At 46.9% G+C, this 21,124-nt stretch overlaps 1 protein-coding gene across 3 annotated transcripts in view; it reads left to right on the forward strand.

Moving 5' to 3' along the window:
- cfap99 (cilia and flagella associated protein 99) overlaps positions 1 to 21,124 on the forward strand; it is a 248,906-nt gene that overhangs the window by 167,411 nt on the left and 60,371 nt on the right. For all 3 annotated transcript variants that reach the window (XM_068029224.1, XM_068029223.1, XM_068029225.1), the window contains one exon: positions 13,130 to 13,218. In XM_068029224.1, coding sequence (XP_067885325.1) covers positions 13,130 to 13,218 — 89 coding nt within the window. The remainder of the gene's footprint in view (positions 1 to 13,129; positions 13,219 to 21,124) is intronic.

Consider the following 21,124-nt stretch of genomic DNA (forward strand, 5'->3'; position numbering starts at 1 on the left):
TAAATCTAAGAAACTCTGTCCAATTGATTCCTTTGACTTATATTTGGAAAACAGTGAACAAGGATTCACTGAGGGAGAGCTAAAAACACTGTTTTTAAAATTAAACCCTGTTATGGTTAAACTAGGCAAAGGCTGAGAGGGAACCCCTGGACCCATTTCTCACCTGGTCATAACAGCTGGCTTTCCTTAATTAACCCGCATTTGTCCATGTGCCTATTAATTTTGTCCCGAATTACTGTTTCTAGACTGGCCTGTAGTTGCTGGGCTTATCTTTACACCTTTTTTTGAATAAGGGTGTAACATTTGCAATTCTCCAGTCCTCTGGCACCACCCTTGAGTCTAAGGAAAACTGGAAAATTGTGTCCATTGCTTCCGCAATTTTCACTTTCACTTCCCTCAGTATCCTCAGATGCATCTCATCCGATCCTGGTGCTTTATCAACTTTAAGATTAGACAGCCTATCTAATACCGCCTCTTTATCAATTTTAAATCCTTCTAGTGTAATAATGACCTCCTCTTTCACCATGGCCTGGGTAGCATCTTGTTCCTTCATAAATACAGCAGAAAAGTATTCATTTAGGACCTCAGCTATTCCCCTTGCCTCCATGTGTAAATCCCTTTTTTGGTCCCTATTCGGCCCTACTCCTTTTATCACCTTTTTTGCTATTTATATGCCTATCAAAGACTTTGAGATTCCCTTTTATGTTAGCTACCAGTCTTTTCTCATACTCCCTCTTTGCTTCTCTTATTTGCTTTCTCACTCCCCCTCTGAACCTTTTATATTCAGCCTGGTTCTCCATTGTATTATCCACCTGACATCTGTCATAAGCACACTTTTTCTTCTTTATCTTAATCTCTAACTCTTCTGTCATCCAAAGTGCTCTGGATTTGTTTGCCCTACCTTTCCCCTTCGAGGGAATATACCTTGACTGTGCCCGAACTCTCTCTTCTTGTTCATCCACCGTTTTTCCTGCCAACCTTTGATTTCAATTTATTCGGCCCAGATCCATTCTTACCCCATTGAAATAAAAACAGAAAGTGCTGGAAATATTCAGCAGGTCGAGCAGCATCTGTGGAGAGAGAAGCAGAGTTAACATTTCAGGTCAGTGACCCTTCTTCAGAACTGGCAGATATAAGAAATGTAAAAGATTTTAAGCAAGTAAAGTGGGGGTGGGGCAAGAGAGAACAAAAGAGAAGGTATTGATAGGACAAGGTCACAGATTAGCTGACCAGAAGGTCATGGAGCAAAGGCAAACAATATGTTAATGGTGTGCTGAAAGACAAAGCATTAGTGCAGATAGGGTGTTAGTGGACTGAAAACTGAACAGCCACAAGCAAAAACATGAAAAAAACAGTGGGTAGGCACAGTAGATGTTACCCCATTGAAGTTGGCTTTCCCCCAGTTGATTATTCTTATTCTAGATTGTTCTTTGTCCTTTTCCATAACCAACCAAAACCTTATGATACAATGATCAATGTCCCCTAAATGTTCTCCTACTGACACTTGATCCACTTGGCCCACCTCATTCCTAAGAATCAGGTCCAGCAGTGACTCCCCTCCCATTGGACTGGAAACATACAGTTGCAGAAAATTTTCCTGAGCACACTCTATGCCTCTCTCTGCCCATTACACTACGACTTATTTACTTATTTACGCAAAAAGTGTTTAGAATTTAGAATGCACTCCTGATGGGGTCGTGGCAACAAATTCAATCGGAGCCTTCAAAAGGGAATAAGGGAAATACTTCAAGGAGAAAGAAGTTGCAGGGATATGGGGAAAGAGCAGGAACTAACTTGTTTGCTCTCCAAAAGAGCTGGTGCAGACCCGATAGGGTGAATGACCTCCATCTGTGCTGTGCTGTTCTGTTCTATGTCACGTTTGAGCAGCTGCTGGTACTGGTTGTCTGAAACAATGTGGCTGAATACAATGTCTGAGGCTGTGCATTTCCGGCACTTTCTGTTCTCATCACAAAAATATAGACTTCGGCTGAGATCCCAATGCAACAAAGGGACACAGCTTTCAGACCCCAAGGGAAAGCAATCCATGAAGAATAGCCCATATGGCTATTCAATGTCAGAAGTTAACTGGCCAGGGTAATAGGAACAGTCATACTTTGAATTCACAGGCGATGGCGTAGTGGTATTGTCACTGGACTAGTAAACCAGAGACCCAGGGTATTGCTCTGGGGACATGGGTTCAAATCCTACCACGGCAGAAGGTTGAATTTAAATTCAAATGATAAATCCAGAATTAAAAGCTTGCCTAATGTTGGCCATGAAACCATTGTTAATTGATGTAAAAAACCTTTAGGGAAGGAAATCTGCTGTCCTTACCTGGTCTGGCCTACATGTGACTCCAGACCCAAAGCAATGTAGTTGATTCTTAAATTCCCTCTGAAATGGCCTAGCAAACCACTCAGTTGTATCTAACCGCTACAAAATTCAATAGGCAATGAAACTGGACAGACCACCCATCGACCTAGGCACCAGAAACGACAACAGCAATCCCAGCTCTGACAACCCTGCAAAATCCATCTTACGAACATCTGGGGACATGTGCCAAAGTTGGGAGAGCTGTCCCAACAGCCTGACATAGTCATATTCACCAAATCATACCTTACAGACAATGTCCCAGACACTGCTATCACCATCCCCATACGTCCTGTCCCACCGGCAGGACAGTGAGTTGTGGTGGTGGCACAGTGGTGTACCGTCAGGAGTGAGTTGCCCTGGGATTCCTCAATATTGACTCCAGACCCCATGAAGTCTCATTGCACAGGTCAAACATGGGCATGGAAACCTCCTGCTGATTACCACCTACGGCCCCCCCACCCCCGCCCCCTCAGCTGATGAATCAGTGCTCCTCCATGTTGAACAGTACTTGGAGGAAGCACTGAGGGTGGCAAGGGCACAGAATGTACACTGGGTGGGGGACTTCAATGTCAAGAGTGGCTTGGTAGCACCACTACTGACCGAGCTGGCTGAGTCCTGAAGGACAGCTGCTAGACTGGATCTATGGCAGGTGGTGAGTGAACCAACAAGAGGGAAAAATATACTTGACCGTGTCCTCACCAATATGCCTGCTGCAGATGCATCTGACCATGACAGTATTGGTAGGAGTGACCACCGCACAGTCCTTGTGGAGACACAAAGTCCCATCTTCACATTGAGGATACCCTCCATCGTGTTGTGTGGCACTACCATCGTGCTAAATGGGATAGATTTCACAATGCAAAACTGGGCATTCACGAGGCGCTGTGGGCCATCAGCAGCAGCAGTACTCAACAAACTGTAACCTCATGGCTAGGCATATCCCCCACTCTACCATTACCATCAAGCCGGGGGACTAACCCTGGTTCAATGAAGAGTGCGGGAGGGCATGCCGGAAGCAGCACCAGGCATACCTCAAAATGAGGTGTCAACCTGGTGAAGCTACAACCCAAGACTACTTGCGTGCCAAACAGAGTAAGCAGCATGCGATAGACAGAGCTCAGCGATCCCATAGCCAACGGATCAGATCTAAGCTCTGCAGTCCTGCCACATCCAGTCGTGAATGGTGGTGGACAATTAAACAATTAACTGAGGAGGTGGCGCCACAAATATCCCCATCCTCAATGAAGGGGGAGCCCATCATATCAGTAGGAAAGATAAGGCTGAAACATTTGCAACAATCTTCAGCCAGAACTGCTGAGTAGATGATCCGTCTCAGCCTCCTGCTGATGCAGGAGCACAGATGCCAGTCTTCAGCCAATTCGTGATATCAAGAAATGACTGAAGGCACTGGACACTGCAAAGGCTAATGGGCCCTGACAACATTCCGACAATAGTACTGAAGACTTGTGCTCCAGAACTTGCCGCGTCCCTCTAGCCAAGCTGTTCCAGTGCAGCTACAACACTGGCATCTACCTGGCAACGTGGAAAATTGCCCAGGTATGTCCTGTACACAGAAAGCAGGACAAGTCCAACCCGGCCAATTACCACCCCATCAGTCTACTCTCAATCATCAGTAAAGTGATGGAAGGGGTCATCGACAGTGCAATCAAGTGGCACTTGCTTAGTGATAACCTGCTTATTGATGCTCAGTTTGCGTTCCGCCAGGCCACACAGATCCTGACCTCATTTCAGCCTTGGTTCAAACATGGACAAAAGAGCTGAACTCAAAAGGTGAGGTGAGAGTGACTGCCCTTGACATCAAGGCAGCATTTGACCGAGTATGACATCAAGGAGCCCTAGCAAAACTGGAGTCAATGGGAATCAGGGAGTAAACTCTCCGCTGGCAGGAGTCGTACCTAGCGCAAAGGAAGATGGTTGTGGTTGTCGGAAGTCAATCATCTCAGCTCCAGGACATCACTGCAGGAGTTCCTCAGGGTACTGTCCTAGGCCCAACCATCTTCAGCTGCTTCATGAATGACCTTCCTTCAATCATAAGGTCAGAAATGGGGATGTTCGCTGATGATTGCACAATGTTCAGCACCATTCGCGACTCCTCAGATAGTGAAGCAGTCCGTGTAGAAATGCAGCAAGTCCTGGTCAATATCCAGGCTTGTGCTTATAAGTGGCAAATAACAATTCATGCCACACAAATGGCAGGCAATGACCATCTCCAACAAGAGAGAATCTAACCATCTCCCCTTGAAATGCAATGGCATTACGATTGCTGAATCCCCCACTGTCAACATCCTGAAATTGGAGTCGCCATATAAATTCAGAAACTGAATTGGAGTAGCCATATAAATACCATGTCTATAACAGCAGGTCAGAGGCTAGGAATTCTGTGGTGAGTAACTCACCTCCTGACTCCCCAAAGCCTGTCCACCATCTACAAGGCACAAGTCAGGAGTTTGATGGAATACTCTGCACTTGCCTGGATGGGTGCAGCTCCAACAACACTCAAGAAGCTCGACACCATCCAGGACAAAGCAGCCCGCTTGATTGGCACACCATCCACAAACATTCACACCGTCCACCACTGACACACAGTAGCAGCAGTGTGTACCATCTGCAAGATGCACTGCAGCAACGCACCAAGGCTCTTTAGATAGCACCTTCCAAACCTGCGACCTCTACCACTAGAAGGACAAGGGCAGCAGATGCATGTGAACATCACCACCTGAAAGTTCCCCTCCACACCACAGTCCATCCTGACTTGGAACTATATCGCCGTTCCTTCACTGTCGCTAGGTCAAAGTCCTGGAACTCCCTTGCGAACAGCACTGGGGGTGTACCTACCCCGCATGGACTGCAGTGTTTCAAGAAGGCAGCTCACCACCACCTTCTCAAGGGCAATTAGGGATGGGCAATAAATGCTGGCCTAGCTAGCGAAGCCCACATCCCGTGAATGAATTTTAAAAAATTGTTACAGCACAGAAGGAGGTAATTTGGCCTATCGTGTCAATGCTGGCTCTCCACAGAAGCAATCCACCTAGTGCCACCCCAGCCTTTTAGTTTAGTTTAGTTATACAGCACTGAAACAGGCCCTTCGGCCCACCGAGTCTGTGCCGACCATTAACCACCCATTTATACTAATCCTACACTAATTCCATATTCCTACCACACCTGTCCCTATATTTTCCTACCACCTACCTATACTAGGGGCAATTTTATAATGGCCAATTAACCTATCAACCTGCAAGTCTTTGGCATGTGGGAGAAAACTGGAGCACCCGGAGGAAACCCACGCAGACACAGGGAGAACTTGCAAACTCCACACAGGCAGTGCCCAGAATTGAACCCGGGTCGCTGGAGCTGTGAGGCTGCGGTGCTAACCACTGCGCCACTGTGCCGCCCACAGTCTCCCCACAGTCCTGCACATTCTTCCTTTTCAGATAATAATTAGTGCACAATAAGAAACATTTTTCTGGATTGCAGTTACCTGTTACATCAGTGCATTGAACATCATCTGCAACTGACCAGCAACACTCATTTTGTAGCATAGTACCCTTCACACTTCCTTTTTCTGATTTGTCGTCAAACCATGTTGGGAAGCAGTGAAAGAGATGCATATAAGTCTCATTTTCAGCACCTGTTCTCAACACATTGAAAGAATCATTTGTGACACCTGTGTTTTATTTCACATGATGGCAGGCAGAATGCCTTCAGACTGTGTACTTCCCTCTCTGAGAAAATAACCCATAACCAAAAACAAGGAACCGGCAACCTCAATGCCACACGGCTCCCACTGGAGACCTTCAGCCAGCTATCGAAGACCCTGTAGGTACTCCTGAGAATTCCAAGATTTCCTTCTCCCCTCAGTGGCTGCTGTGTCTTCAGATGTCCTGGCTCCAAGCTCTGAATTCCCACCCTCATGCTCACTTCCTCTCTACCTCATTCTCCTCCTTTACGATGCTCCTTAAAATCCTGCCTTTCTGGTCAAGCTTTTTATCCCCTATCCTAATATCTCCTGTATGGCTCAGAGTCAAATTTTGTCTGGTAAGACTCCTGTGGAGCACCTTGGATGTTTTTAAAGGCACTATATAAATGCAAGCTGCTGTAGTAGAATTTGGAGGCCAGGATTGAAATAGCTTCCACCAGTAGGCAACAAGGTGAGGCACTGTGATCACAAACAGTAGGAAGGTTGTCGGATATTTTCAGGGAAGTTTTTTTGTCCCTGACAGACTGTGCATAGAATGATTTGGGCCAAGGTGGGTGAATGCGAGCCCAAAGGAGTAGCAGGATGTTATCCAGATGGGAGCCTCATCAGTTGTGGAGAAGAGCTACATGTTCATGAGACGAGTTTATTGCCAAAGGGGCTCCATGATGAATGGATTCATTTAGCAATGGACTTGAATCCTATTTAGCTGAGAGTGCTCCTAATGAGCTGTGCCCACAGCTACTGGGCAGCTGGTTCACCTTAGTTATTGATTCATGAGAGGCACAGCTTTCTCAAGAATTGTTGATGCGTTACAATGAAGTTGCCTGGTTTGGGTTTTCAGACAGGGAGCCAAAGGAAAATGGGAACATGGGAACAGGAGTCGGGCATTCAACTCCTTAAGCCTGTTCAATTACCTCATGGTTGATCTGTACCTTGGACAAGTAACCCAGAGACCCAGGGTATTGTTCTGATCACAAGGGTTCGAACCCCACCCACAGGAGAAGGTGGAATTTGAGTTCAAGCAATAAAAAATCTGGAATTAAAAGTTAGTCTAATGATGGCCATGAAACCATTGTCGATTGTTGTAAAAACCCATCTGGTTCACTAATGTCCTTCAGGGAACGAAATCTACTTTCCTTACCTGGTTCAGCCCACATGTGCCTCCAGACCCACAGCAATGTGTTTGACTCTTAAGTACCCTCTGAAATGGCCTAGCAAGTCACTCAGTTGTATCTATCCGCGACAAGTCAATAAGGAAGGAAACCGGACGGACCACCCAGTATTGACCTAGGCACCAGAAACAGCAACAGCAAACCCAGCCCTGTCAACTTTCAAAAGTCCTCCTTACTAACATCTGGGGGCTTGTGCCAAAGTTGGGAGAGCTGTCCCACAGTCTAGTCAACCAACAGCCTGACATAGTCATACTCACGGAATCATACCTTACAGACAATGTCCCAGACACTGCCATCACCATCCCCGGGTATGTCCTGTCCCACTGGCAGGACAAATCAAGCAGAGGTAGTGGCACAGTGGTATATAATCGGGAGGGAGTTGCCCTGGGAGTCCTCAACATCGACTCTGGACCCCATGAAGTCTCATGGCATCAAGTCAAATATAGGCAAGGAAACCTCCTGCTGATTACTGATTACCCTCCCTCAGCTAATGAATCAGTACTCCTCCATGTTGAACAGCACTTGGAGGAAGCACTGAGAGTGGCAAGGGTGCAGAATGTACTCTGGGTGGGGGACTTCAACGTCCATCTTCAAGAGTGGCTCGGTAGCACCACTACTGATCGAGCTGGCCGAGTCCTAAAGGACATATCTGCAAGACTGCATCTGCAAGAGGTGGTGAGGGAACCAATAAGTGGGAAAAATCTGACCTCGGCCTTACCAATATGCTGCTGCAGATGCATCTGTCCATGACAGTATTGGTAAGAGTGACCACTGCACAGTCCTTGCGGGGACAAAGACCCGCCTTCACATTGAGGATACCCTCCATCGTGTTGTGTGGCATTACCGCTGTGCTAAACGGGATAGATTTTGAACAGATCTAGCAATGCAAAACTATGCATCCATGAGGCGCTGTGGGCCATCAGCATCAGCAGAATTGTACTCAACCACAATCTGTAACCTCATGGCCCGGCACATCCTCCACTCTAACATTAGCATCAAGCCAGGAGACCAACCCTGGTTCAATGAAGAGTGCGGGAGGGCATGCCAGGAGTAATACGAGGCATACCTCAAAATGAGGTGTCATCCTGGTGAAGCTACAACCCAGGACTATTTGCGTGTCAAACTGCGTAAGCAGCATGTGATAGACAGAGCTAAGCGATCCCATAACCAACAGATCATCTCCAAGCTCTGCAGTCCTGCCACATCCAGTCATGAATGGTGGTGGACAGTTAAACAACGAATTGGAGGAGGTGGCTCCATATATTTCCCCATCCTCAATGATGGGGGAGCCCAGCATATCAGTTCAAAAGATAAGGCTGAAACATTTTCAACAATCTTCAGCCAAAAGTGCTGAGTTGGTAATCCGTCTCAACCTCCTCTTGAAGTCCCCAGCATTACAGATGTCAGTCTTCAGCCAATTCGATTTACTCCGCTTGATATCAAGGAACGACTGAAGGCACTAGACACTGCAAAGGCTATGGGTCCTGACAACATTCCGGCAATAGTACTGAAGACCTGTGCTCCAGAACTTGCCAAGCTGTTCCAGTACAGCTACGACACAATGTGGAAAATTGCCCAGGTATGTCCTGTACACAAAAAGCAGGACAAGTCCAACCCGGCTAATTACCACCCCATCAGTCTACTCTCAATCATCAGTAACGTGATGGAAGGTGTCGTCGACAGTACTATCAAGCAGCACTTGCTTATCAATAACCGGCTCACTGACGCTCAGTTTGGATTGCGCCAGGGCCACTCAGCTCCTGTCCTTGTTACAGCCTTGGTTCAAACATGGACAAAAGAGCTGAACTCAAGAGGTGAGGTGAGAGTGACTGCCCTTGAATTTGACCAAGTATGGCCCTAGCAAAACTGGAGTCAATGGGAATCAGGGGAAAACTCTCCACTGGTTGGATTCATGCCTAGTGCAAAGGAAGATGGTTGTGGTTGTTGGAGGTAAATCATCTCAGCTCCAGGACATCACTGCAGGAGTTCCTCAGGGTAGTGTCCTCGGCCCAACCATCTTCAGCTGCTTCATCAATGACCTTCCTTCAATCATAAGGTCAGAAGTGGAGATGTTCGCTGATGATTTCACAATGTTCAGCACCATTCACAACTTCTCAGATACTGAAGCAGTCCGTGTAGAAATGCAGCAAGACCTGGACAATATCCATGCTTTTGCTTATAAGTGGCAAGTAACAATCACGCCACAGAAATGCCAGGCAATGATCATCTCCAACAAGAGAGAACCTAACCATCTCCCCTTGACATTCAATGGTATTACGATCGCTGAATCCCCCACATCCTGGGGGGTTACCATTGACCAGAAACTGAATTGGAGTAGCCATATAAATACTGTGGCTACAAGAGCAGGTCAGAGGTTAGGAATCTTCGGCGAGTAACTCACCTCCTGACTCCCCAAAGCCTGTCCACCATCTACAAGGCACTAGTCAGGCGTGTGATGAAATACTCTCCACTTGCCTGGATGGGTGCAGCTCCAACAACACTCAAGAAGCTCGACACCATTCAGGACAAAGCAGCCCGCTTGATTGGCACACCATCCACAAACATTCACACCGTCCACCATTGACGCACAGTAGCAACATCTGCAAGATGCACTGCAGCAACGCACCAAGGCTCTTTAGACAGCACTTTCCAAACCCGCGACCTCTACCACCTAGAAGGACCAGGGCAGCAGATGCATGGGAACACCACCACCTGCAAGTTCGTCTCCAAACCACACACCATCCTGACTTGGAACTATATCACTGTTCCTTCACTGTTGCTGGTTTCAAAATCCCTGAACTCCCTTGCTAACTGCACTGTTGATGTACCTACCTCACATGGACTGCAGCGGTTCAAGAAGGCAGCTCCCCACCTCCTTCTCAAGGGCAATTAGGGATGGGCAATAAATACTGGCCTAGCCAGCCACATCCTGTGAACGAATAAAAATAAGTTTGCTCTGTGAAGCTCGATCAGCTAACATCTATGAGTGAGAAACAGACAAAGACAGGAAAAGAGAGATTATGAGCGGAATTTTAACATGGGTGAGCTCATGGGATTGGGTAATAGAGTCATAGAGTCATTTGCGGCAAGCTGGATCCAAACTGCTAACCTCCAGGTTTTACAAAGACAAGGGGCAGACAGCCAACCTGCTGCCAGGAGGCTGGGGGCCTCTGATTTAACCTGCTTTGTAGGTTTTACAGTGGATGGCTGAAGCAAGGCGAGGACAGCTTCGGGGAGAAGGTTAATGCTTTTACTGCACTGCTTGTGAGCCAGAATGAGCAGGAATGCTTCCCCCAGCCCGCAAGCTCACACTCATATACAAAGTCTCCCCAGCTTTGGGTATTAACCACCCCTCCCCCCTGCCCCGCTCATCTCCCCTAGGTCAAGGATCAGTAATCGGACATTCTTCGGGATTGGACACTCCCTCCAACACCCACACCTCCAGGGTAAGTGAACTGACACCCCCGCCCCAGAGTCAGTGATCATACACGTCCAGGATTGGACCACCCCTTTCCAGGATTCATGCAACAGACCTATCTGGTCCTGAGGCCTGCTCTGGCTTGCTCCCCACTTGCCTAGAAGCCAGGCCTGTCAGTCAGGCTGACTTCCTGGTAGGGAACCTCTCAGGGCACCTTGCATTTGTTAATGAGGGCCTTCCACCTGCTTTAGGACCCCTCTGCTATACTGGACTGCCCTAAGCGGAGTCAGCATCAAATCTGTTCAGCTCAGGGTGTTGTTGTTTGGGTGCAGTCTTACAAGCAACCACCACCATTAAGATTTCTAATTTCTAAGTTTAATGTGGAGCCAGGAGCACCCCTCTCAGCTTCACTGCACTCCCAAGGCCCACTGACTGCAGATTATTTCTCACTAATCGAGCAGTGATGATGTGACCGCCTTGAATTCCCTTGTGTGTATTGTATTGATGTATGCTGACACATCATGCCTATTGTAGGGCACGCTGGAACTTGGCATCTATACTGATATTTGGCAACCACATTGTCAGCACACAAGTTGGAACAAAAGTTGAATATGAATCTCCACTTTAAATAGAAAAAAAATACATTATAGATAATAGGTACTAGAGAAGGTTTTTGAAATAATAATGTTACCTCTGACTTGGGAGGATAGTTACAAACACCTCTTATATCTTACAGAGTCAAATTTTCCTGGGCACATATCAGAATGTTAACAATGAGATGCCTACTATTAATGCGCTAATAGGCCAGCGAGTTCAGGGGAAGAAGAGATATGCCAGGTGTTGCTAATCTCCAGTACTTATTGTTCAATTTACACCACTCCTCTGTGTGCTTCACACGAATGCATCACCCCCTTAGCCTCCCCAAGAAATTTAAGAATTTGATGGATTTGCACATTATTTTCCCATTAAACTCACCGCAGAAAGTTAGGACTCATAGTTAACAATGCTAGTATGCTTTTAACGACATGATAATTGCTAATGCAATCAATTCCTCCAGCCCTCCGAGGGAACAATTTTAACTACAACAGCTCATTCCAACATGTAGTAAATTGTTAGAGATTTTATAAAGTTTAATTTTAACATTTCCACATTTTTTTCTTTTTCTTTATGTTTCTCTTTTACTCTCTCTTAATCCAATCTTTCTTTCCCTCTCTTTCGGCTGGATTTTACTCACCTTTGGGAGTGGGCAGGGAGTCTGGAAGGTTGGCAAGATGGCTTCGTAAAGCAGCGGGTGGTGTGCCAGTCACCTTTCCACTGCCATGCCATCTTGCCAGCAGCAGGAAAGGTGACTGAAGCCCCCCCCACCCGGAGCCCAATTGAGCCATAAGTGGCCAATTAAGGGCCTCTTTCAGCCTCTGCTGCATTTCACCAGTGGTGGGGGGTGTCCCATGGTGAGTGGGGAGACTACCAGGTAAATCCTGGCGGCTTCGTTGTGGGATCCTTGGTGCGGGGTGGTGGGCCTCCTTTTTGAGTGCTCTTTGACCCAGTGAGGGGCCCCTGGTGGCAATGGCTGTCCCTGTGGCAACGATGGCACCTGTCCTCACCAACAACCCCCTCTCCTTGTCTTGGCCTGCTTGGCTGGCCCCGGTGCCCCCAGACCCCAGTTACCTGGTTGTTAGGACACACTTCCATCGATGCGCCCTCCTCCTCCAGGTGCAACCCCAGCAGTGGCCACTGCTCCTGGTGGCGCTGCTGAGCTGCCAGCCCTCTGATTGGCCGGCAGCTCTTGGAGGCAGCCGCCTGGTGATAACTAATGAATTCCGACAAGTTGCAGCCCCACCCACTGCAGCCCCCCACCACTCCCCCACCCCCCCCCCAACTGGTTTCAGGCCCAACAGCAGGACCCCTGATGCCAGCACTAAATCCAGTCCTTTATTTCTCTTCTGGTACTTGATTTGATTGTAATTATCGCATACTAATTCATCCTCCTTTCCATCATTCCTCTGTATTTTTCTCAATCCTTAAATTTGACTCCTTGGTTCACGACATATACTGCTGGTCCCATCATTCACAAAAGTCCCAGATACTCCGATGTCCTTGCCACACTATCAGTTGGCACTTCCAGCAAGTTAGGGCGCAAAAAAACTCAAGCTGAATTGCACAGATAGAAGTCTACAAGATGTCCTGCGTTAGCAAGATTCACCCCATTTCTGATGTCTTTGATCAGTTACTAACTTGCAGTCACTTCCAAGTATTTTTTACTTAGTTTTCATGCCCAGATTTGTAGCTAACTGGAGCAATTTTTCTCTTTCAATGAAGCTCAACATTTGTTGGTCAGGGTTGTTGTTGCAGCCACTCTATGCACTTGGTAAGTCTTGAACATTGATTAACATAGTGATGGAACAAACAATGAATTGAACAGCACATGTATTTTATCTCATCAAACAGATGGAAAATGTTCCAATAAAATTGAACACAGCAGCCATCCTGAGGGAGAACTTCTTCTACGAGCACAGAGTGAAAGAAGAACTGAAAAGGTACTACTTCTTCAGCTCTCTGTTTAGCTGCTTTTATATTGGGTTTGGTCGCATTCTCTTCCCACCAGCAGGAACAATCAATGATGGAGACCCAAGGCTGAATATCATGTACACCTTGGGCCTGGACAGAGACCCAAGGCGTGCATCATATTGGGCCTGGAGCTTCATTAATATCAAACCCATCAACTCTGGACAGCCAATAGGAGTTCCCAAGCAGCTAGCCACTGATGAGGAATCACAGACTGGGTCACAGAAGCAGCCCTCAAGTAAATGGTTAAATGGGACCAGGAAGGGTTGGGGTGCTGCAGTTCTTAAGTGGGGAAACCAGGAGGATGGGCAATCGAGTTGGGAGGGTAGATGAACAGTAACGTAGAGGGAGGACAGGGCCCAGAATGAAAGGAGTTGGTGGTGATCAGGCCGGGGTGGGAAAAAGAGTGGTGACAATCAGGGTGGTGGGCAGATTGTGGGAAGAGTCGGGGTTCGAGGTCACGATGTGAGATAGTGTTGGCCGGCAGAGGCCAGTGTACTTTAATATGGTGTCATGAGGACAACTCCTGCTCTTCCCATCTGCACATTCAGACAAGTATATTTTAAACAAGATATCTGCGCTCCTCTAATTCTAGCCTCTTGAGGATTCCCGATTTTAATTGATCCATCATTGGTGGCCTTGCCTTTAGCTGCCTCGGCCCCAAGCTCTGGAATTCCCTCCCAACACCTCGTCGCCTCTGTACCTCATTCTTCGCATTTAAGACACTCCTTAAAACCTACCTCTTTAACCAAGCGTTTGGTCATCTGCCCGAATAACTCCTGAAGTGACTTGGTGTCATATTTTGTTTTAAAATAACCCTGTGAAACGCCTTGTGACATTTTATTATGTTAAAGTTGTTGTTGTTGGAGTAGGTTAAAGAGATAGGGAGGGTGAGGCCATGGAGGGATTTGAAAACAAGGCACACATTGGATTGAATTCTGTGAAATCCTATGCAGAGCTTCAAGAGGAGTTTGGACATGTGCGTCAAGGAATTGGGAAGTTGCACAACCGCCAAGTGAGATTAACAATTGATAAGAATGTGAAGTCTGTAGCTCAGCCTGTACAAAGAACACCTTTTGGTCTGAGAGGGAAAGTTGAGGCAAAGATCAAGGAACTGGTTGACAAAGACATCAGGGAGCCAGTTGACAGACAAATACACAGATCTTCACTGGAGAAGGAAGCAGAATCATTCGTGCAGTTTGTGGCAGTTCATGCTACACCCAGAGCAATGACAACTCGAGAGATTGAAAGAGTCAGACAAAGATCCAGAATTCAATGACATCAGACAGAGAATCCAAGCTGGAAATTTGGAGAACTGCTGATTCAGAACATGTATTGTTATATGAAATGAACTGTGCACAATTGGGTAGTGTGTTCTCAGCGGTAACAGCCTGGTACTTCCACAAAAGCTTACGCCTAGACTGGTGATGCTAGGTCATGAGGGTCACTTGGGAGTGGTTGGTACTAAGCAAAACTTACAAACCAAAGTCTGGTGGTCAGGGATGGAGAAAGAAGTTGGGCAGTTTGTCATGGCTGTCAACTTGTCAGTAGATCCAATCCTGCAGAACTAGTACGCAGCACACTGTTCCTGGCGCCTACGTGGGACTTCTTAGGCCCATTTCTATCAGGAGAGTCCATATTGGTGGTGATTGACCATTACAGTCATTAATATGAGTATGTGGTAATGAAGTCTACAACTTCAGAGAAAACGGTGTTTGTATTGACTGAAATATTTGCAAGGCATGGTTTACCAGTCACTTTGTATTAAGACAATGAGCCATGATTCATTTCACAGACTTTTTCAGATTACATGCAAAACAGAGGCATTCACAGAGTAGCCCCTACATGGCCACAGGCAAATGGGGAAATGGAAAGACAAAACTAATCCTTAGGAGAAGTGGATGAGGAGTGTTCAGGCTGAGGGTGAAGACTGGAAAGAGGTGGTGTTGCCATATGTGGTCATGTTTAAAGCAACTACACACACAACGATGGGAAAGAGCCCAGCTGAGTTGTTACTTGGATGGAAAATAAGCACCAAGATACCAGAGTTGAGAGACATTAGTGCTGATCAGAAAGTTCGATTATGATACTGAGAAAAAGGGTGCTACAAAGTTTTAGAAACAGTGTGACTGTGCAGTCGCCAGAAGGAGTACTGTATAACAGAAGTTGTTCATACGTTTAAAAAGTATCATGGTGACAAAGGCACAGTAGCAGATGAACCAGATGTAGGATCTAAGGCGAAGCTGACATCCAGCAATTCAGAAGTCCAAGCCAGTGGTGCTGTTGGCAGGCAGACAGCTTGCTATCCGGAGGGAGAAACATCGGTTCCAGAGGGGCCGACAACATTTCCTAATCCTGACATGATGACTAGAGTTCCTGAGACAACAGGAAGACCACGCGTGAGAGGAGACCACCAAAATGATATGAAGATTTTGTGTTGTGATTATGTTCAAAACAAAATGTGTGAATGCCAATCGATGCCTTGAAAGTAAAACGAATTCATTTACTCTGAGTTAGAAAAATAAATTGTTAGGTTTGGTTACAAAATTTATTACAGTATGTTTGGTAAGAGATAGAATTTAAGCTCCATATGCTAAGCAGGAAAATCATGACCATGTTTTAGTCTGATAAGGGAGGAATATCATGATTGTGGCTGAATTTTACTAGCTTGTCACTGAGATCAGCGGCGAGCTCCTCAGATGGCAGTCCGCACGCACGGCTTTTACTCCGCGGAGCCGCCGCGATATTAAGCGCAACGGCTCATTAACACGGCCAGGGCAGATCGCCCTCCACACCCTGATGACGTGGAGGGGACAGGCGCTCCGTCCCCAGCAACGGCGTCCAGCACCAATGTGCAAACGCCGGCGCCATTTTTAAAGGGCTTCAAGTCCTTCCATTGAATTTCAATTTTTAAGTTACAGGCAATATAAATTTAATTTTAAAAATGTAATAAAATATTCAAGCCCCACTCCCACCCCACCCACCCACTCCCCATGACTAACCAATTTATTACTCGCCTCCTTCCCCAGAAATGTTACCTTCCGATCCCGACCTTACCCCCACCAAAGTTTGTAAACTATGAATTTTATCCCTTCCCACCACTCCCTAGACCAGTCGAAAATGTTTAACCCCACTCCCCCTGCCTCCCGACCTGAAAGCCTACTTGCCCCCCCACTCCCAACCAGTGTTCCGCCTCGGATCTCCCACTTGTGAAAGGATCGAGAACGAGAGGGCACAAATTTCAAGTATTTGGTAAGAGAAGCAAAAGTGACACGAGGAAAAACTTTTTCACGCAGCGAGTGGTTAAGGTCTGGAATGCGCTGCCCGAGAACGTGGTGGAGGCAGGTTCACCTGAAGCATCTAAGAGAGAATTAGACAGTTATATGAAAAGGAAGAATGTGCAGGGTTATGGGGAGAAGGCAGGGGAATGGAACTGAGGAAGTTACTCTTTCAGAGAGCCGGTGCGGACACGATGGGCCAAATGGCCTCCTTCTGCACTGTAACGTTTCTGTGACTCTGTGAGTGCAGATTGCAAGCTGAGTATGGAGATTCAAGTTTGGTGAGTGGGGATTTTAAGTGTTGTTATCTTTCTAAAAGTCTGGGCTGCAGTTAGCATTCAAATGTGATTTACCCTCTAGATAAAGTAGGGTTAAGAAAGTAAATTAAGTTTCTTACAGACCTAGGCAGGGATTAACAGGCTCTATGGCAGAGTAGCTGATTAGTTATGTTGCTGACCAGTCAAATCTGGTTGCTGCAGTTTCAGCTTCACAAGGTATAAATACAGAGGTCTGGGTGCAGCCTGCAAACGGTGTGCAGATGTAAGCTGAGTGTGGAGATTCGAGTTTGGTGAGTGGCAAGCTTGGTGAAGGGGGGAGGAGGTACTCCATTTTTCTCCTTTTTTAACCCTCCATTATTTGGTTCCTGCTTCAGTGCAGTAGGAGCTGTTGCTGAGTACCTGGTAAGCTATTCTACTTATAATAAATAGTCTATAAAACTAAGATATGGCAGGGCAGCTCTGCCGAGTAGAATGTACATGTGGGAAGTCATGGACACACCACGTGTCCTAGACAAACACATCTGCAGGAAGTGTCACCGGCTGCAGAAGCTTGAGCTCCGGGTTTTGGAACTCGAGCGGCGGCTGGAATCACTGTTGTGCATCCACGAGGCAGAGGACTACGTGGAATGCACGCTTAGGGAGGTGGTCACACCACAAGTTAGGAGTATGGAGGCAGATAGGGAATGGGTGACCGCCAGGCAGTCTAAGAGAACCAGGCAGGTAGTACAGGGGTCCCCTGATATGATGTCACTCGCTAATTGGTTTTCCATTTTGGGTACTGGTGAGGGTGATGATTCCTCAGAGGAGTGCAGTCAGAGGATTTAAACTAAATTGTCAGGGGGATGGGAACCTGAGAGGGAGCTCAGATTGGAGGGAAGCAAAACTGGTAACTTGTCAGGGGTGTGGGAACCCAGGAGCAAGTATCAGAGAGGAAAACCAAGGTGCATAGGATACTGGGGGAGATAGATAGAACAAAAATAGGGAATAGTAAGTTATTAGGTGGGGTCAGAGTAATAAAGTCTGAATCAGTGTTAATGTGCATATATGTGAATGCACAGAATATGGTTAATAAGACTGATGAGGTACAGGCGCAGATTGCCATGTGGAAATATGATGTTGTGGCTAGAACAGAGACCTGGCTCAAAGAAGGGCAGGACTGGGTGTTAAATATTCCTGGACACAAGGTGTTCCGGAAAGATAGGAAAGGGAAAAAACGGGGAGGGGTGATGCTATTGATTAATGAGAGCATTGCAGTGCTGGAGAAAAAGAATGTCCCAGAGGCGTCGAGGACAGAATCTATTTGGTTAGAGCTAAGGAACAAAAAGGTGCAGCTACATTGTTCATATTGTCTATAGGCCACCAGTTAATGAGAAGGACATGGAGGAACAAATTTGCAAGGAAGTTACAGACAGGCGCAAAAATTATAGGGTAGTTATAATGGGGGAACTTTAATTATCCAAACATAGACTGGGATAATAGTAGTGTAAAGGACAATGAGCTGCAAGAGTTCCTAGAGTGTGTTCAGGAAAATTTTCTACAACAGTATGTTGCTAGCCAACAAGAAAGGAAGCACTGCTAGACGTGGTTCTTGGGAATGAGGTGGGCCAAGTGGATCAAGTATCAGTAGGAGAGCATTTAGGGGATAGTGATCATTGTATCATAAGGTTTAGGCTAACTATGGAAAATGACAAAGAGCAATCCAGGGTAAGAATAATTAACTGGGAGAAGGTTAACTTCAATGGGGTAAGAATGGATCTGGGGCAAATAAATTGAGAGTCAAAAGCTGGCAGGAAAGCTAATAGATGAACAATGGGCTGCCTGCAAAGAGGAGATAGTTCGGGCACAGTCAAGATATGTTTCCTCGAAGGGAAAAAGTAAGGCAAACAAATCCAGAGCTCTCTGGATGACAAAAGAGGTAGAGATTCAGATAAAGAAGAAAAAGTGTGCTTATGATAGATGCCAAATAGAAAATACTATTGAGAACCAGGCTGAATATAGAAGGTCCAGAGGGGAAGTGAAAAAGCAAATAAGAGAAGCAAAGAGAGAGCATGAAAAGCAACTGGCAGCTAGCATGAAAGGAAATCCCAAAGTTTTCTATAGGCAGAGGGAGGCGGTGGCGTAGTGGTATTGTCATTGGACTAGTAACCCAGAGCATTGCGGGTAAGTGGATCTGAGTCCACGAAAAGATCAGCCATGATCTTATTGAATGGCGGAGCAGGCTCGAGGGGCCGGACGGCCTACTCCTGCTCCTAGTTCTTATGATCTTATGATCTTATGAACATGGGTTCAAATCCCACCACAGCAGAAGGTGGGATTTGAATTCAATTAATAAATCTGGAATTAAAAAGCTAGTCTAATGAAACGCTTGCTGATTGTTGTAAAAGCCCATCTGGTTCATTAGTGCCCTTTAGGGAAAGAAATCTGCTGTCCTTACCTGGTCTGGCCAACAGGTGACTCCACTACAATGTGGTTGACTCTTACATGCCCTCTGAAATGGCCTAGAAAGCCACTCAGTTGTATCTAACCACTACAAAGTCAATCAAAAAAAGAATGAAAACGGACAGACCACCCGGTATCAACCTAGGCACTGGAAACGACAATGGCAAACCCAGCCCTGTTGACCCTGCAAAGTCCTCCTTGCTAACATCTGGGGGGCTTGTGCCAAAGTTGGGAGAGCTGTCCCACAGACTAGTCAAGCAGCAGCCTGACAGTCATACTCACCGAACCATACCTTCCAGACAATGTCCCAGACACTGCCATCGCCATCCCCAGGTATGTCCTGTCCCACCGGCAGGACAGACCCAGCAGAGGTGGTGGCACAATGGTATATAGTCGGTGGGGAGTTGTCCTGGGAGTCCTCAACATTGACTCTGGACCACATGAAGTCTCATAGCATCAGGTCAAACACGGACAAGCAATCCTCCTGCTGATTACCACCTACCGCCCTCCCTCAGCTGATGAATCAGGACTCCTCTATGTTGAACAGCACTTGGAGGAAACACTGAGGGTGGCAAGGGCACAGAATGTACTCTGGGTGGGGAACTTCAATGTCCATCACCAAGACTGACCGAGTCCTAATGGACATCAACAGCTGCTAGATTGGGTATGCGGCAGGTGATGAGGGAACCAGAACAGACTTGACCTCGTCCTCACCAATCTGCCTGCCTCAGGTGCATCTGTCCATGAAAGTATTGATAGGAGTGACCACCGCACAGTCCTTGTGGAGACGAAATCCCGCCTTCACATTGAGGATACCCTCTATCGTGTTGTGTGGCACGACCACTGTGCTAAATGGGACAGATTTTGAACAGATCTAGCAGTGCAAAACTGGGCATCCATGAGGTGCTGTGGGCCATCAGCAGCAGCAGAATTGTACTCAACCACAATCTGTAACCTCATGGCCCGGCATATCCCCCTCTCTACCATCACCATCAAGCCAGGAGACCATCCCTGGTTCAATGAAGAGTGCAGGAGGGTATGCCAGGAGCAGTACCAGGCATACCTCAAAATGAGGTGTCAACCTGGTGAAGCTGCAACACAGGACTATCTGCGTGCCAAACTGCGTAAGCAGCGTGCAATAGAGAGAGCTAAGCAATCCCATTACCAACGGATCACATCTAAGCTCTGCAGTCCTGCCACATCCAGCTGTGAATGGTGGTGGACAATTAAACAACTAACTGGAGGAGGTGGCTCCACAAATATCCCCATCCTCAATGTTGGGGGAGCCCAGCACATCTGTGCGAAAGACAAGACTGAAGCATTTGCAACAATCGTCAGCCAGAAGTGCCGAGTTAATGATCCGTCTCGGCTTCCTCCTGCAGTCCACAGCATCACAGATGCCAGACTTCAGCCAATTCGATTCACTCTATGTGATATCAAGAAACGACTGAAGGCATTGGATACTGCAAAGGCTATGGCCCTGACAATATTCCCGCGCCCATAGCCAAGCTGTTCCAGTACAGCTACAACACTGACATCTACCCTGCAATGTGGAAAATTGCCCACGTATATCCAGTACACAAAAAGCAGGACAAGTCCAACCCGGCCAATTACCACCCCATCAGCCTACTCTCAATCATCAGAAAGTGATGGAAGATGTCGTCAACAGTGCCATCAAGCGGCACTTGCTTAGCAATAACCTGCTCAGTGACGCTCAGTTTGGGTTCCGCCAGGGCCACTCAGCTCCTGACCTCATTACAGCCTTGGTTCAAACATGGACAAAAGAGCTGAACTCAAGAGGTGAGGTGAGAGTGACTGCCCTTGACGTCAAAGCAGCATTTGACCAAGTATGGCATCAAGGAGCCCTAGCAAAACTGAAGTCA

This window comes from Heterodontus francisci, chromosome 4 (genome assembly GCF_036365525.1).
Source record: "Heterodontus francisci isolate sHetFra1 chromosome 4, sHetFra1.hap1, whole genome shotgun sequence".
Taxonomy (NCBI): domain Eukaryota; kingdom Metazoa; phylum Chordata; class Chondrichthyes; order Heterodontiformes; family Heterodontidae; genus Heterodontus; species Heterodontus francisci.